A 16,858-nucleotide genomic window follows, 5' to 3' on the forward strand; every position below is an offset into this window, starting at 1 on the left:
TCCAAGGCAGCTGAGGTCCAACTCTTCTCATGGCAGAGAACACAACCTTCCCTCGGCTCCCTTCTGCCCGCACCCCCCCCCCCCCCCCCGTAAAGTTAAATTTACCCCAGGGCACAGCAGAGCAGGAACAGAAAAACCCCATTTCCAGGAAAAAAAAACCAACCAAACACCAAAAAGACCACCTGGAGTCCATATTGCTTTTATAATTATTTCTCCTTTGTTACAACAAACCAGAAATACAAGAGTCCATTGAAACTGGAACAGCTCACAGAATGGCTGAACTGAAAACTTGAGGGGGCGGGGTGGGGGGGAGAAACAGACCCTTTCCCAAATCGGTGTGGGGTAAGTGCAGGCAGTTGGTCTGAGCAGAGGAGGCAGTTTTGGTTACACCAAAAGGTAACAGATGAATTTTGGACCCCGTTTTTTAGAAGAGACAGTTCTACCACACTTGGCCATCATAGCTGTAATTTTATGTTCCTGCTTCCAATTCCTTTAAACAAACACTTGTTTTCTTGCAGATACAGAAACCACTGGTGCCATCTGTTCAAAACAATGCAAAAGAAATTCAAACTTCACCTAAAAACAACAACAAAAAAGCCAAATCAACGAAGTTTCCAACCTAGGAAGTGCTCCGCACTAGGCATTAACAGAACACTGGCTACCAACAAAAGAAGTAGTTTTGGTGCGAAACGAGATTGGCATGTCTACAAGGAGCACTACAACTAAACCTGACCTGACTGTTCGCCCTGTTGGGAGTTTGGTTGGGGTTTTTTTTGCTTCAGATGGGTTAAACTGAACTGCAGGTGTGAACTCAGCCCTTCGGTCACGCTTGGGGACAGGGCCGATCCCAAAACACAACTGCGGAGCTCAAGAAACACATCAACACACGATCCCAGTGCCGAGGAGCACTTCACCTAACACAGCATGGGCGGCGTGCACGGCGAGTCACCAGCGCTGATATCAGCAGATTAACTGCAGCAGATCTGTCACATTCATGTTTGGAGTACTCAGGGAAAGAAAAAAAAAAAAAGATGTAAAAAACAATCCAAAAAAAGGTTTCATACAACAGATAGTATCAAAATGTTAAAGGAACACACTAAAGTCTGATCTCTCAGTAGAACAGGGCCGCTCCCTATTCCTGCGGGTCCTTCCAGCATGAATCAGGGTTTCCGTTTTTAGCTTATGGGCATCGACATAACACACTAACTTCAACAACAGTCTCTCACAATGACCTTCAGTCATTTGTTTCCGGGTCCGTCTGAGCCATGTAAGCATCCAGCTCAGCATCGAGGTGTCCTTTTGTTTTAGACATGTAAGCATCCAACTGGTTGTCCAGCTGCTCCTTGGTCAACGCAGGACGTGCCGATCCTCTTCCTCGTCCTCTGCCTCTGCCACGACCTCCAAAGCCCCCTCGTCCCCGGCCCGTCATGCCACGACCTTACAGTGAGACAAGAAGACGGTTACACACTCCACCTGACCAAGCCTCGGGGTTTGCTGCGGCTGCCGCTCCCCGGCAGAGCCTGGACGACACCGCATGCTTGGCAGAGCTGCTTCAGCACCTCCATGGGGAGGTCCTGCAGCATCAAGGCAGCAGCTACCCCTCAGCCCACTTCCAGATCCCGCACAGCAGGTCGGGTTTTGCCACGCTGGATTAGCTCCCCAGGCTGATTCTGTTTCAGTCCAGAAGCCCACACAGACATCTGATCCACAACTAAGAGCTACGCTCTCAGTTCAGACTCCCGTCTCCCCTGCTTGTGTTCCAATCCCACCTACATGTTGCATACTTCTCTCCCATGGAGCGTACCCCAAGATCCTGCAAACCTCTGGGTCAGGCTGAAGCTTTTGGCAAAGTGGCGATGCCATCACCCACTACAGGCAAATTTTTCCTATAGATGAGTACTTTGAATTGAGAGGTTTTCAGACTGCTTCAGAAGTAGGATACCCAAGAGCCCACATCGATCAGCATGTGTTTGTCAGGCTAAAAAGTAGCTTTAGCTCTGTAAGACAAAGCTGTCAGGAGATAGGCAGCTTCCTGCTGTCTGCTCTAACTCCTACAAACATTGGGCCAATCCCAAAGCAACACGAGACAGCATTTGGCTGGGGTTCTAACCAAACATCTGTCTGAAACAGTAACAACCCTACCATCAACAGCTGTCTCCTGTATTTCCTCTTGCACTCCTGCTTTACTGCTTCTCTGACTTGTTACTAAAAATAGAGTTCATTTATCCAAGACTTGATTCAGTTTCAGACTTTGAATTTAAGTTTATTTTGCAGGGGTTTAGACTTTCTCCTCTGTTAAATTTTTCCCCTCACTAATTATTTTAAAGAGTCTCTTGGTTTACACAGGCTCTGTATCATTTCCTTCTTAAGCGTGAGGAGACAGTGTAGTCTTCCTCGATACGCTGGAAGATTACTCACTGCCTCAACTACTATTCCAAGCATCAGCCAGCCAGTGATACCTGCAGGAGCAGACAACTTTGCTGACAGTCCCCAAAACCCCTCTAGCAACACTGACAGAGTCAAGGATCTTGGTTAGGCATAAGGCCTGGCAAAATATTTCAGGAACGAAAGCCTTAATTTAGCACTACGCTGTACATGAATTCAAGAATAGAGGGGGTTTGGGGCTGCATGTACTTATGCATGCTAGCCTTAAAGAGAAAAGGAATTAAAGCTTACTTCTACTTATTCAGCAGCAATGTGTTGCTCCTGAAGTTTGTGCACACTAACCTCTGCCACCAAGTCCTCCACGGCCCATGGCACCTCTGCCTAGACCACCTCTTCCAGGGCCACCGCGACCTCTAAGGCCACCTCTTCTCAGGCCCATCCTGGGGGATATACCTCGTCCTCCACGAAGCAGGCCCTGACCTTCAATAGAGAGATGGAATTCAAATCAGAAAGAAATTAGTTTTCAGACTGAGCAACAGAATCAGTCACGCTGTCAAAAAGACAGCATTACTGACATACAAGCAACTCGAGTTCAGCCACAGTACCGACCTCTGAGTGAGACTCCTCCCCTCAGCAGAGCTCTTGCTCCCCGGCCACCACGCATGGCTCCTCGTGGCAAGCCTCTCTGCCCCATAGACAGTCCTCTTCCTCCCATGGCTCCACGAGCAAGGGGTCCTGCTGGCCGACCTAATCGTGCCTGAATGTTACTTTTACCAAGGCGTTGCTTTAAGCTCTTCTGGAATAAAAGATTTTTAAGAAACAAGAAAGTCATGCAGCAATCTCAGACTTGCAACACAAACAGCACAGCAATCACCTATCAATAAAAGTGGTGTGTTGTTTTGTTTTAAATAGACTAGAGGGTCACCAGCTCTCTGCAATATATAATCAAGCTTCAAAGGAAGACAATCGAATCTTCTCTGGGAGGGATAATTTGTGAAAGTCAAACAGAGAACAAGGACCTTTCCTGGAAGCAAGTGTTCGTACAGAGACAAGAAAGTTTGCAGATTTGCAAGGAAATATTTTTCTTCACTTTTAGCAGTGCTGCTCCGTTCAAATCAGACACTTAATCCACAAGGCAGCCCACTAATCCTGTATGCTGGAAGGTGATACTCCAAGTATATCCCTGAGACAGAAAGCAACTACCCCTGCTGTGGCACAAGCCTAACCTACCTCTGCAGAGCAGGTGACATCTGTGCAGCCACATACCATGGGTATCATTCCCAGTGGCTTACTGCCCTATCCTGGCTAGGCTTCCACATAGACTAAGGCAACAGCGAGGAGAAGCATCAACTTTTCTGCCTGTACTACAAAAAGAAAACTATACTGAAGAAATTTACCCTCATCAGAACAGCAGCAAAATAGTAATCTTTGCATATCTGGCTTTTGAAGTGTGAGTTTTTCTTTTTTTTTTTTTTTTTTCCATGTCATGTATGTCCAGCCACCAGACTCCATTTCACAGGCAGAGCTGGCTTACCTTGGGCCAGCCATAGCAGCTCCTGTCCTCAAACGCCTATACCAGAACTGCTGCAGAGATGGCTTAACTGCTCATGAAGCAGCAGCTGAACTGCCAATTTACATCGAAGTATTGTTAACATGCACCAGTACCAGTCTGGTCTCCACAGAGCAGGCTATAGCTTCTGTAGGCACCGCTGAACCTTACAAGGAGCTAAGCAGCAACAGTGGGAACATTCACACTTGTCTCAAGAACAAGCCCTCTTGGCCCTAACAAGGTAAGGTAACAGAGGCAGCCATGAAGGCTGTCTGTATTTTACTACAGGTTCCAAGAGTTGCTTCAAGTTACTGCTTGTCTATTTGAGCCAAGCCTGTGGACAGCTGAATTGGTTCCTCTAAAAATCAGTCTCTTCTGTAGCTGTAGTAAGAGTTTAAGTTTTACTGCCTCAGAGTTTAGATAGTCATTCATTTTCCAACAGCTGTAGCAGCCTAAAATGTTAACATCTCTCTTTTGCCCAGCCCCACTGGCAGAAAGGAATGAGAAAGCATGTTCTACATCCAATTATTCATTTATGTCACTTACCATGAGAGTTTAAGATAAGCTGCTGGACTTTGCACTGAAACAGCCTAAGAGTGCTCACCCTTCTGCTCTACTTCAGAGCAGTAGCACCTTGGTCTGCTCCAGCTACTAAGTAAATGCATGTCTAGAACCACAGTCAGTATGAATGTTTTTACATAAAAAAAAAAAACACAGCAGGTTTACATAAGCACTTGTGCACTCAGATGCAAAGGATGCAAAACACAAACCCACAATTAGCACAGGCAGTGCTCCACAGGAGTTTAGAGAAGTCCTTTCTGAAGCACAGGTGACCCATCACTGGGATCAATGCTCCCCAGCACTTATGGACACAGCACATCCAAAAGGATCAGAAAAGCTCCTGGTGATACCAAGTACAGCACTTGTGAAAATCCAATCACCACATCAACTTCCAGAGCAACCTGCAATCTTTGAAGAGCAACCTAACATAAACCACGTTTCTGAATTTCCCTACAACACCCTTCTGTGGCCCTCCCTTGCAGTGTTTAATTCCAGAAGACCATGAAAGTACACCTATGCTCAACATAAAAATCAAATGGGTTTAAGAGCTAAGCCAAAAGACTAGTTCTTCCCTGTTCCTCTGTGGCACCTCAGTTCAGCAAGCAGAAACTTCATGCTTTCAATCCAGTTTCACTTACCACTTGTGAAATTCTTAACTTTCCAAACTTTTTTTTTTTTTTAAAGCAGAAAATAATTTAGACTACCATCTCCAGAGCTTTTGTTTACAAGCTCTGCAAGGCTAACTAGCACCATAGTCTGTTTTTATACAGACATCTCAAGAGATCTTAAAAAGCAGCTGCATTCCTCTTTATCAGAGAGTGAGCCCTGAATGTGAGCATGTGTGGCAGGTTTAAGTATTCCAGCTATTTGGTGAAGCAGCTCAGCTAAGAAATTTCCAGGGCTTTCTCCTCATATGCAAGCTAATGTACAGAATTATATTTAACTAATTCTGTAGTCAAGTGATCCAGTACTGCTATTTGACCTCCCTGCACAGCTGTGAGGCACTACCCCACAGGTTTCCATTTGTGCCCTACACATACATTTTAAGTTAATCCTACTAGCCTTCCCATTTAAACATAAGCTTTAAAACTTGTAAACCCCCCTACACGCTGACAATGAGCAGGCCCTAGACAAACAGCTCTCTTTTGTATGTTACTGAGGTTGCTGTTGTAGCAAGATTTTGCCCCCTGCCCCTTCCGTAAGTCCAGAGTTATGGAGAAGCACATTGACTGCAGCAGAGAAATCAGAATCTAGCATGTTTGCTTAGGTCTTCCGCTCCGCTGACAGAAGGCAATTTGAGGAACACACCGTAAGCTGTAGTACTCATCACTGAAATGTGGAACAATAAAAACTCTTTATATAAAGGGAATGCAACACTATGCCTTAAATCCAGGCCTGCATTCTAGCATTTGCAAGCAATCAAAAAATCAGTTTGTTCATCTGGTCCTCACAGCCAGCTGCTATCAAAGGAGTGCACCAAGAGAGGGTGGAGTTGGGGACGGGAGCAACCAGCCTCAACTGGATAGTAAGTACTGGAAACAATCTCCAGCAATTGTAACTGCAGCTAGATTGTGAGATGAAGCACTTGGCAGATACAGAAACCCAGAATGAGAACATTTCTCTGAAAAAATAGAGAGAAGATATGAACGGCCAGCACAACCTCCTCCCCCACCTCAATACTATTAACTGTTAGTTACAAAGCATTACTTATCTGAAGTAAAAAGCGGGATTTTCTCTAAGTCCCTTCTAGGTCTCTCATTTTTAACTTTCAGGAGCATTTTTCAAAATCCACCACATCCTGAAAAGCCATCTGCTGGTGACAGGCATCAACGGGCTGCCCCAGAATATGCCACTTTCTCTCACCTGTTTAAGCTTCAAAGCAGCCTGGACAGAAGGTCTATTCTCCATCTGCTGCGCCAGTCTTCTGTTTCTGGCACTGGCTAGCTGCTGCTGCTGCTGCATGGAAGCCCGAATATTCACTGGCATCGGCTGTTTGTTCTTCAGCATGTTAGTAAAGCTTCAAGGTCGAATAAAATGGGTGTTTAAATAAAGCTTTATTACATACATTTATTGGCATTTCATGGTTCTCAAGATTGGATCTCCAGATCCCATGAACCTTATGTAAAGAGTGGTACTTAGGTCACGTCATATGTGATTACGTATTCCTTGTTTTCCACAAGTGTGCAAGAACTGGAAACTTGGAAATGATGTTGTATATTAATTCAGAAGTGATAAAGCTTTAGGTTACTGATTTTAGAAATGGCAGAAGGAACGAAAACAAGCAATAAGCAGAGATGATCATGACAGATGGGAGAGGACATCACAGAAACAGAAAAGCAAACTGAAATCTGACTGCAAAAGCCAAGTTAACCTTCAAAGGTCTGAGAAAACTGCTTAAAAACCTCAATGCCAGAAGGCAGCTTTACAAAAGACATCACCCTGAGAACAGACCAGAGTGCCTCTGGCGCACCACAGAACTGGTGCTGTAAGAAATGCCACCACCCAAGTGCGCTCACTTACAAAAACAGTTCACTTGGCAATTTCTTTGGTGCACAAAGAATCTTCCGTCTTTAAGAGCTACATAGGAGCAATACAGCTAGATAGTAAGCCTCCTTAGCAGCAACCCATCAGCTTTCTACTGTGTTCTGGGAGCTACACAAGGCTGCAAAAGAAAACACTTACAGATGAGGAATATGGACTGACCAACATGAAACAGGCCAGCAAGTCTTCCCTGCACTGCACCTCAGCACTCATCTTTCCTGGGGTAAGCTCCGAGCACCGATTCAGGCTACATCTCACTGCAGCACTTGCTAGAGCAGGAACTGCAGGCAAATGGCCCCCTTTATTCCTGGTTCAACAATACTAACATAGTTAATCCAAGAGTTATTAGTAAGAAAGTGAAACATAACTGCAGCATCACTATTGACAGCGTAGAACCACAAAAGCTCAATGGCATGGAAAAACAGAAGAATATTCAACAGAAGAAATAAAGAAATCAAGAAAAGAGAGAGATGGACATGAAGCAAAGCATTTGCCTCTTACAAGGCCCAAAACATTGTTAAAGGGCCTTTGGGCTTGTTTAATGGCCTGCTGCATGCCTCTTACAGGCCAGACCACATGCACGTGTGTCTGCCTTGGACAAAGCAGCAAGCCTGCTGCAGCTTAGGTAACATGCTACCGTGCTGCAGCATCAACTATATAAATGTAAAAACATGTGGAAGAAAAAGGGAGGGTGTGAGGTTTCTCTCGTTTGTTATAACACATCCCACCATATTTATGTGTCGAATAGTTTAATATTAACTGCTATGGATAAATTTCTCCAAAACACTTGCCCTTTTAACCTGGTGTACCACATTTGTTGCAGTTTAAGACAGAGGTGCATAGCCATCTGCTTGTTTTACTGAGGTTAAAAGAGGGCAGAAACCACGTTGGTTTTTGGACACTGGACAGTGATAATTAAGTAAAAAAATTTCTTATGAGCTGAAGCTGCTGTTGGCTTCCTCACCGCTCGTTCAGAGACATCTTGGTGGTGCTCTTTAGCACAACCTTCGGTGCTGACTGTGCAGCCATCTTCAGATCAAGAGAATCTGCAAAACACCAGAATCGGATTTCACAAATGGCACAGAGATTTGCACTTACTTGGCCAACATTAAAAAAACCTGCATTCCAGCTCCTTTGGTGGAGAGAGTCAGGAACGGGACAGGTAACAGGTATTCTATTAATTCATTTTTAGTAAGTTTTCTAGGCCACCGTCATGATACAGCAGGTTTAATAAATCAGCAAGTTATGTTAACTCATCCTTACTAAGAAGCCACCTTTTTAGAAAGTGAAAATCTTACCATTAGCAGGAGTAATGCTGCAAAAATACAGTCCATCAGCAGTCAAGATAGCACCCAAATGCCTTGTTTAGTACAGCATCTAGTAACACTGCCACACTTCTAAGCTTTTAGTATCAGCAAGATGGAAACCCCAGTTTGTTTGGAACAGACACATACCATACACTTGGCAATAAAGTTCCAAGATTACTCTACAGAAATCCCATATATTTTAAAAATATTATGGTTCCATCCTCCCATTATGATTGCCACCACTTGGACAGAGGTAAAACTGTAACGGGGCAGTCACTTCGGCTTTTTAATGTGTAACAATTCCGGTAGGCAGCTCATCTGCAGTCCTAACGTGGTTCTCCAACGTGACAGCCTGCCACATGCCTCATGAAAGCAGCAAATAGATTTAAACTCAGCTGTTACTAATCTTTGGAGCACAGCTCAAGCCCGAGTGCTTTGCCAGTGATGAATACTACTGAAACGTGCTACGCTCAAACCCACTAACTATGCAGATCGATTTCCCTTTTTTTTTTTAATACAATTAGTATCAAATTTAATGCTTAGAGGACCGCCGAAAAGTACTGACCCTCAAAATACCTTGAACAAAATACCTTCTTTGCAGTGTTTTACAGCTAGAAACTGAGTCAACAGGTAGCCGCAACCCACTTTTTTTTTTTAATTAAAAATGTTCTTAAAAAGCACTTTTCCTGAACAACAACCGCAGCACAGATCGCAGAAGCAGCCCCACTCCCGTAAGCCCGCCACGCAGCGCGGGGGCAGCCCCGGCACAGCCGGCCGAGGACGGGAAGGCGAGGCCTTGGCCTGGGCCACCGATCCAGCCTCGTCCCGACAGCTGCCCTACGAGACGGGGGGAGAAAGGCCGGCCCTGCATGCAGAAAGACTGGGCAAGGGCCAACACCGCAGCACCACACCCCCCAAAGGGCAAAGATGAGCCCCCCTCCCCCGGCCGCCTGAGGGGATGCCTCGGCCTCCTTTACGGAGCCGGCTGGCCTCCCTCCCTCAGCGCCCCCTTCGCGGCCCTCCGGCCACGGCCAACCCCTCTCACCGAAGCAGACGGTCGCCAGGTCTCCGGTGGGGCTGGCTAGCGGGTGGCGCGGGGTGTGGGGCTGACTCCGGCACCCTCCGCCAGCTCCCTCCGCACTCAAACGCCAACGACAAAATGGCGGCAGCAACCACAGACACCCTCCCTCCTCCCACCGCCTGCGCCGACCAAAATGGCGGCGGCGACGTGCAGGGCGCAGGCGCAGAGCTCCGTACATCACCACAGCCCCTACTATTGGGTGGGACAGCTCTGACGCAGGGGCCGTCCCCTCGGCCATTGGTGCCCCGGGGCGGGGTGGGCAGGGCCGGGCCGGGCCGTGGGCGGTGGCGGCACCGGCTGCGGTGCGGCTTGGCCGGGTTCCAGCGGGGCCAGGCCCCTGTTCCCCCCGCGATCCGGAGCCGGTGGGCGCATGTACCGGGGCCGATCCCTCAGAGGTCGCCCAGCGGGGCCTGTCCTGGGCGGGGTCGGAGGCGCCGAAGACCTGAGGAGGCCTCCCGGGGCCTCCCGTTCCCCCGCCGCCGGCCTGGGCCTGTGACCTGGCTGTTCCCGGTGCGTCCTCGTTTTCTGCCGGGGCAGCCCCCGTCTGGGGCCCGACCGGGTGGGTCGAGGGCCCAGAGCCGTGAGGGGTGGTTGGGGAGAACCGGGGCTGGTCCCAGCCCCGGCAGACGATGGCGCTGGCGGCCTTGTGCGGGGCCGGGCCGGGCCGGGCCTCAGCGTGGGGGCTGCTGGCTGGAGGCCCGCTGTGGGAGGAGATCAGAACCGGTTCCTCCAGCCCACGGGGCGCGGTGCCTGCGCCTCTGGCAGGACGGACAACGAGTCCCGGCCTGTGGCCGCCCCAACCCCCCCCAGACCCTCATGCCCCCATGTTGCACCCCCGTGTCCTGCACCCCAGCACCACAGTGCAGGCTGGGGTCACCCACCCCAGCTGTGCTGTGCCCTGGCATGATTCGGGATTGATGCCAGGCTCAGGGGCAGGGTGGGGTGCAGGGTGCGGTGGAGCAACCAAAGCAAGGTGCAGACGGGGATGTCTCCAGGCGCTTGGGGTGACCCAGGGTGGCTTTTCCCTGTGACCCCGTGGCTTAGGAGAGGGAAAGCTCCCTGATATCCCTGGGGGCACTAGTAGGGGGACAGGGCAGAAACCCCAACCCTGGAAACGAAGGAGCTGACAACACGCCTCTGGCTGGGTCAGTGCTTTTATTGTGGAGCCGGATCCCAGTGGGATCCCCCGGGTGTGCTGGGGAGCGGAGGGTAAGGTGGGGGGGATGGCAGGAGGCTGTGCGCGTTTTGGGGACGCCATGGCTGGCTGCTGCAGGGTGGAGACCAGCCTGGGTCAGGCGTTCTCCCAGAAGAAGGTGTTGCAGGCCACGGTGAGGGCGGCCACCAGGACCACGTACTCCTGGAAGTCCACCTCCCCGTCGCCGTTCTCATCCAGGTCCTGCATGATCTTCTCCACGGCACCCGTGTCCTTCTGGGTCTGTGTGTGTGTGTGGGGTGACAGGCTGAGCCCCAGGGCTCGGCAGCCCGCTGGGATGCTGCTGCCCCAGGGCACGGAGGGAAAGGGGGATCCCCCGGCCCCCGCTCCCCCACATGGCTGGTCCCTACCTCCAGGAAGCAGCCCAGCTCGCTCTGCAGCAGCTCCTTCAGCTCCTTCTTGCTCAGCTTGTACTTGTCCCCCTCCTTGCCCGAGTAGTGGTGGAAGACGTTGATGAGTGTCTCCATGGCCCCTTCCAGCTGCGACGCCATGGCTCTGGCTGCGGGGAGGCACCCGCCGCGTTACGGGGAGCAGCTGCCAGCCCCCCTTGCCATGAGGTGCAGCCCCCAAATCGCAGCCACCCCTGCCCTGTCCCCTGCGAGGGAGCGTTGCATGCCGTGGCCTCCACTCTGAATGCTTGGTGCCAGGCAGACAGCTGGGGGCTGTGAGGGTCTCAGGGCACCCTGCTGCTCCCCAGGGCTGGATGGGGTGCTCCTGTGGGAGGGGGCCCCGGCCGCCTGCCCCCTCGCAGGGCAGCTGTGCCCCCGCCGGGACCTGCGCTCACCTGAGCTCCCAGCTGCACTGCCTGCCCGCTGCTCAGAGTGTTCCGGGCTGGGCCAGCCGGGGATGTTAAATAAGCTCCAAGCCCCCTCCCTCCGGGAGGATCCGATACCTGCGCTGGACAGCCCGGCTGGCACCACCGGGCTGCCCTGTGCCGCCTTCATGGGGGGCCGGGATGTGGGGAGCCCAAACCCACAGTGCCCTGCTGCCCCACTTGCCTCGCACCAGCCCCAGGATGACGCAGAGGAGCATTTCCAGCCCCACCGGTACAAGATGCTTTACATCTTGTATCAGGTGCTTACGGGGTGGTGGTGGGCAGTGATGCCAAGAGTTACTTTGGGGGGTTCCATGCCCCTCCCTGTGCTAAATCTCAGGTGTTCCTTTTTGCCACCCCCATGCCTGAGGCTGGCCCCACTGTGGCCCTGTGGGGCAGCGGGATACCAGGGGGCACAGGGATGTGTGGGGTGGGCAGGGGGGTCCCTTGCTGGGGCCACCCCCTGGCCGGGTCTGCCTGCCAGCCCCATGTCAGATCCTGTGCCGGGCTCTGGCTTTGCTCGCAGCTGTGGCCCCTGTGGCACCGCGGCGCCCGGGGTCTGACCCTGTGGCGTCACCCACTCGGCAGCGCCCACCGGCATCCCCCATCTGTCAGCGCCATGGTGCCATGCCGGATCCGTCCCCAGCCCTCCTCCCCCAGGCTGATAAGGCGCGGGTATCCTGTGTCCTCGGCCTCGCAATGGGAGCCAGCTGGGGCTGGGGGGAGCCAGCGGGAGCTATCGGGTGTCTCAGCCCAGGCCCCCCGGGGCTGCCCGCTCCCTGCACACAGAAGGGCCTCTTGTCAAATTAAAAAAGCCCCACAATTCCAGCCCGGAGGTTGCTCCAGCAACGGCTCAGCTAGGAAACCAGATTCCTGAGCTGGCATCGCTGATGCTGATAATCCTGGCCCCACTGCAGCTCTCGTTACAGCCCTGCATCCGTGCAGCCGGGGCAGTGTAAGACCAAACCCACCGCCGCCTCCCCGGCACCAGCATCCCCAGGGGAACAACAGTGGTGCTGAGCCCCCAAACTCAGATGGGCACAATCATTCCCCCTTTTTGGGACCCCCCCCCCGGGCTGCTGGGGAGCTGCCAATGTGGCAGCATGGCTTTTTGCAAGAGCCGGGTGGTGCCGGGCTCTTTATCCCAGATTCCAGTCCTAATTTGTGGCTAATTACATCCTGCTCCCTTCGTTTCCATCTCCTGCACTTCCTGTCCCCGCAGTTGGGAAACGCCGCAGCTGCATAGCACCCCCCCCAACCTGGGAACCCCCAAATGACCCTGCTACCCAGTCACCCGACCCCATGTAGCTACCCCACCACCACTGCCCTGTGCTGGGGCGGGTGGCTTGGGGGGGGGGCTGGAGGGTTTGGGGTGATGTGCAGGGTCTTGGGGGTCCAGCCCCTGTCCTGGGCAGCTGAGGTGGCTGCAAAGGGGGTCCCTGGCTGGAAATGGGGGTCCTGGATGTAAGTGGGGGTCCCGGATGAAAGCCCAGGAGCTGCTTCTCAGCAGGACACAGCTCCCATTTTTGGTGTGGGGCAAGGAGGGGCGCCTGGGGCTGGTGAGCTTCAGGAGAGGCCAGATCCAAAGCCTGGGGACAGGGGGCAACGGGAGAGGACCCTGGTGGCACTCACTCAGCAGTGTCGCGTGGGGGCTGGTGGCAGAGGAGCCCCTGTACCCCTGTCCCCAGTGCGGCTCGGCAGCAGGCAGGATCCGGCTTCCCCTTCTGGGAAAGCCTCGCCTCTGGGCTGCGTCGCCTGCCCAGTTGGGCAGCAGCTGCCTGTGACAGGAACAGGCATTGCTGTCCAGTCCTGAGCTTAAAAATAACCCAACCCCGGTCCCCGCAGTGGGCACAGAGCCAGGGCTGCCATGCCCCGGGCACTGGTATGGCCAGTGTGTCCAACCGCCCAGCTTTGCCGAGCTCCCTAAGGGCTCCGGCTGCACTTGGAGGGGCTCTGCCCCACTCTTATTAAACCCCAAACCTCCCCAGAGATCAGGATTTTGCCAGGCGTTTCCCGAGGGGTGAGACTGGCTGGAGCTGCGTGCCCAAGGGTAAACCCCAGCGCTGCAGGGCCGTCGTGTGGGCGCCAGAGGGGTCGGCCCTGGGCGCCGTGGCCCCTCTCCCTGCCACTGCGGTGCCGGCCATGGGGAGAGCACGCCCGGCGTGTCAGTGCTGGCAGATCCCCAGGACAAGCTCTTACCAAACCAGGAGCAGTGAGGGACATGCCAGGAGGTTTACACACATCTTGGAACAGGTTTCAGCCACTGCGACTCCCCATGCTCCACTTTGACCCAGCTAAACCAGTTGCTCCAGTTGCTGGTGCCGGGGCTGGGCCGATCTTGTCTCTCTGTCCCATCGCTGGAGCATGGAGGAGGCTTTTCTGTCCCTAGGGTTTGGTTTGGAGTAGGGGGAGCTGCGGAGCACCTGCCGTGCCAGGGCCGGAGGCATCACAATGGCACTGGGCACCTGGTTTTGCAGCCTCAAAGCCATGCTCCCCTCCAGCAAGCCCTGTTAGGTGTGGTGGGCTGGTGTGGACTGCTGCCGAGTTGGCATCCATGGTGGCCACAGTGACTGTCCCTGGTTGGGGTCCCCAACCAAGGCAGGTTGGGAACAACACCAGGACCAGGACATGGAGGTGGGTGCCAACCCCCTGGGATGCACCTGCACCCTGATCCTGAGCTCTCACCCCAGCACATGGGGTCCTGCCATGCTCTGCCCCCTCCCAGTAACGCTGGGGTCCCTGAGGCCAGGTCACTGCTCCCTGCCCATGGGGACAGCCCTGAGCGGGCATCCTGGGCTCGACCGGGAGGTGCTGTTTCTCCTGCCACCTGTGATTTGGCCGCCTCCTGTCGCAGGGCCACTGCAGTGCCTGCTGCCTCCTCACCCCATCCCAGCACCCTGAATTCCAGGGGTGGCGAGTCATGGGCCCGCCTGGCTCTCGGGGCCAGTGATTCACCCCAAACCTGTCCCTGTCCCTACCGAGCCTGACTCACCCCGGCGGTTTCCCAAGAGACCATCTTGGTCCCCTGACGTGGGGCTCAGCGGAAGTCCCATCCCCGTCCCCCCGTCATCCCGGGGTGGGGGATGGGCCAGATGGGGCTGCAGTAAGCCAATTCCTCCCCCGTGAGCTGGTGTGATGGGTGTGGGGTGGGGACCAGGCTGCCTGGTGTCGGCTGGAGCCTCCCCATCGCCATGTAGAGGTGGAGTGAGTGGGTCAGAGCTCAGCAGAAACCAGGCTGGTAATGGTGGCATTGCGATGGGGACCCCCCAAAACACTGCTGGTGGGGGGTTTCCAGGCTGTGCTGGGCTCCCTGGGACCCCACTCCCATGTGCTGTCCCAGGGGGGCTGCTCACCCCAGCCTTGCTCCCTGTCATGCTCGATGTCACGCTGCCATGGAGATGCTGGGATACAGCCCCCATGGCATGCAGGGATGGGGTGGCTGGCAATCAGGGATATCCCACCCGTGCTCTGGGCAGAGGCAGTGCCCCAATGTCACCCCCATCCCACGCCGCCGCGACCCCCGGCATCCCCACTGCCTCCTTCCAGGGCTGTGCCGTGGGCACCACGTGGGGTTTGTTTGGGGCCAAGGCATGGTGCCGGGGTGCGGGATGCAGCTTGGGGGCCCGTGGGAACGGCGGTGCCGTGGTGCGGAGCTGTTCCATCTCCCAGGTGGAAACCTGCCAGGGCTGTCATGTTATAAATACACAATGATTAAAGGGGAACACTCGGGCAGTTCCAACCCCTAATTAATTTGGATTAATTAATTTTTACAAAGCCCACTATTAATAGGGTTGATGTCAGCGGGTGGCTGAGTCACAACTCTCACTCGGTGTGGGTTGAGCCTGGCCCTGGGTCTGCAGTGCCGCTGGTTCGTGGGTCGGAATGAGCTGCCATGTTGGGGCATGGCGGGACGTCAGCAGGGCACTGGGGACCACATCCCCATCTTCAGTGCAACCCCGTCCCCGCAGGGATGCATTTGGGGGTGGGACCTGTCCCACACCGCTCGAAAGGTCCGGGTGATGCTTGAGCCCTGCGAGATGCTCCAGCCCAGCGGGTGCCAGAACAAACCCGCTGCGTCCTCCCACATCCCTCCCCTCTGCCCCGTGGTCCCACCCTGCTCCCCACTGGAGCATCCCCACAGCAGCAGAGCCCAGGCGGTGCCACGGAGGCCGCGGCAGGTTCACACCAGCGGGGCCGAATGCTGAATTTGGTCTGCTGCCCGCGTGGGGAGGGAGGAGAGGAGGACGTCTCCGTACCCGGGCGGTGTCTGTGCGTCCGTCCGGCTGCAACAGGAAACCCAACACCGTGGCACTGGGGACAAAGTGCTGCACTCTCCCCTCCTGCGGCTCAGAGTATAAAACCTCCCGGGGGGCCACGACCTGCCTGTAGCTCTTTGCCTGCAGGTGAGGGGGTAAGTAGGGAATTGCTGCTTGCAGCACTGGCCCCACCCTGGCCACCACGTCTTCAGCCTCTGCCCCCCCCCCCCCCCCCCCCCCCGCACCAGCCGGAGAGGGCCTGGCTGAAGCGCTCGGTCCCTAGGGAACGGTGGGGCAGCCCTCAGCCCCGGGACCCTGCTCAGCCTCGCAGAGCTGAGCTGAGACCTTGCAGACTCACTGCACCCTGGGCTAGGGAAGGAGAAAGGGTCCCCTTCTCCTGACGCACCCTGGGCATCACCTCCCCAGGACGCCCCTTCGCCTCTGACCCCGTCTCAGCTCCTTTCCCTGCAGCCCCGGGCCACTGCCGTGCACCAGCACCATGGCCACGGGCAAGCTGACCGAGCTGGAGACGGCCATTGAGAAGATCGTCACTGTCTTCTTCACCTACGCGGCAAAGGAGGGCAAGAAAGGCACGCTGACAGCCGGCGAATTCAAGGAGCTGGTCCAGCTCCAGCTGCCCAACCTGATGAAGGTGAGGCGAGGGGCAGCGTGTGTGGGGCAGCTGGGAGGGTGGCTGGATCCCCATGGGTCCCCCTGAGCTGGGGGGGCTGCTCCTGGTACTCTGGGATTTGCAAGCAAGAGCGAGCAGCAGACCCTGCTCCCTGCCCCGGTCCCCATCCCGTTCACCAGGGACTGGGATCCGGCTGAGCCTCCCCTGTCCTCCTCACAGGACGTCCCCTCCCTGGAGGAGAAGATGAGCGAGCTGGATGTGAACAATGACGAGGAGCTGAAATTCGGCGAGTACTGGCGGCTGATCGGGGAGCTGGCAAAGGCCATGCGGAGGGAGAAAGCGGGGAAGAAGAAGTGATGGGGCTGGTGGGGAGACTCAGCTGACACGGAGCTAATAAAAGAGGTTTTCCTGAGCCTGAGCATCACTGCTGTTCTTAGTGGAGGGCTACTAATTTGGACAGCCCATCTCCTCCCCTGCCTGCATCTGCCCATGGCCACACTGTGCCCAGGGACCAGCCCGG

At 54.5% G+C, this 16,858-nt stretch overlaps 3 protein-coding genes across 8 annotated transcripts; 1 reads left to right on the forward strand and 2 right to left on the reverse strand.

Moving 5' to 3' along the window:
- Nucleotides 1-183: 183 nt before the first annotated feature.
- On the reverse strand, nt 184-9,598 carry LOC115345302 (chromatin target of PRMT1). Of its 2 annotated transcripts, none has more exons than XM_030023785.1 (6): nt 9,389-9,598; nt 8,001-8,082; nt 6,359-6,512; nt 2,995-3,178; nt 2,728-2,865; nt 184-1,437 (listed from the first exon to the last, which is right to left on the reverse strand). In XM_030023785.1, exons 2-6 carry the CDS (start codon nt 8,063-8,065, stop codon nt 1,235-1,237), a joined length of 744 nt encoding a protein of 247 aa, XP_029879645.1. In that variant the 5' UTR covers nt 8,066-8,082; nt 9,389-9,598; the 3' UTR covers nt 184-1,234. The 2 variants fall into 2 exon arrangements, with proteins under 2 accessions (XP_029879645.1, XP_029879644.1); XM_030023784.1 differs by having other exon boundaries at nt 2,995-3,181.
- A 114-nt stretch (nt 9,599-9,712) lies between these two features.
- Nucleotides 9,713-16,750, forward strand: S100A13 (S100 calcium binding protein A13). 4 transcript variants are annotated; one of them, XM_030023811.2, is made up of 3 exons: nt 9,713-9,934; nt 16,179-16,359; nt 16,558-16,750. In XM_030023811.2, the coding sequence occupies exons 2-3, from the start codon at nt 16,207-16,209 to the stop codon at nt 16,693-16,695; spliced, it is 291 nt and encodes a 96-aa protein (XP_029879671.1). In that variant the 5' UTR covers nt 9,713-9,934; nt 16,179-16,206; the 3' UTR covers nt 16,696-16,750. The 4 variants fall into 4 exon arrangements, with proteins under 4 accessions (XP_029879671.1, XP_029879672.1, XP_040981939.1 ...); XM_030023812.2 differs by lacking the exon at nt 9,713-9,934 and adding an exon at nt 15,687-15,854; XM_041126005.1 differs by lacking the exon at nt 9,713-9,934 and adding an exon at nt 15,689-15,862 and having other exon boundaries at nt 16,178-16,359.
- S100A1 (S100 calcium binding protein A1) lies at nt 10,563-13,216 on the reverse strand. 2 transcript variants are annotated; one of them, XM_030023800.2, is made up of 3 exons: nt 13,084-13,216; nt 10,988-11,136; nt 10,563-10,859 (listed from the first exon to the last, which is right to left on the reverse strand). In XM_030023800.2, the coding sequence occupies exons 2-3, from the start codon at nt 11,126-11,128 to the stop codon at nt 10,716-10,718; spliced, it is 285 nt and encodes a 94-aa protein (XP_029879660.1). In that variant the 5' UTR covers nt 11,129-11,136; nt 13,084-13,216; the 3' UTR covers nt 10,563-10,715. The 2 variants fall into 2 exon arrangements, with proteins under 2 accessions (XP_029879660.1, XP_029879659.1); XM_030023799.1 differs by lacking the exon at nt 13,084-13,216 and adding an exon at nt 11,422-11,547.
- Nucleotides 16,751-16,858: the final 108 nt, after the last annotated feature.

Source organism: Aquila chrysaetos, chromosome 9, assembly GCF_900496995.4.
Source record: "Aquila chrysaetos chrysaetos chromosome 9, bAquChr1.4, whole genome shotgun sequence".
NCBI lineage: Eukaryota > Metazoa > Chordata > Aves > Accipitriformes > Accipitridae > Aquila > Aquila chrysaetos.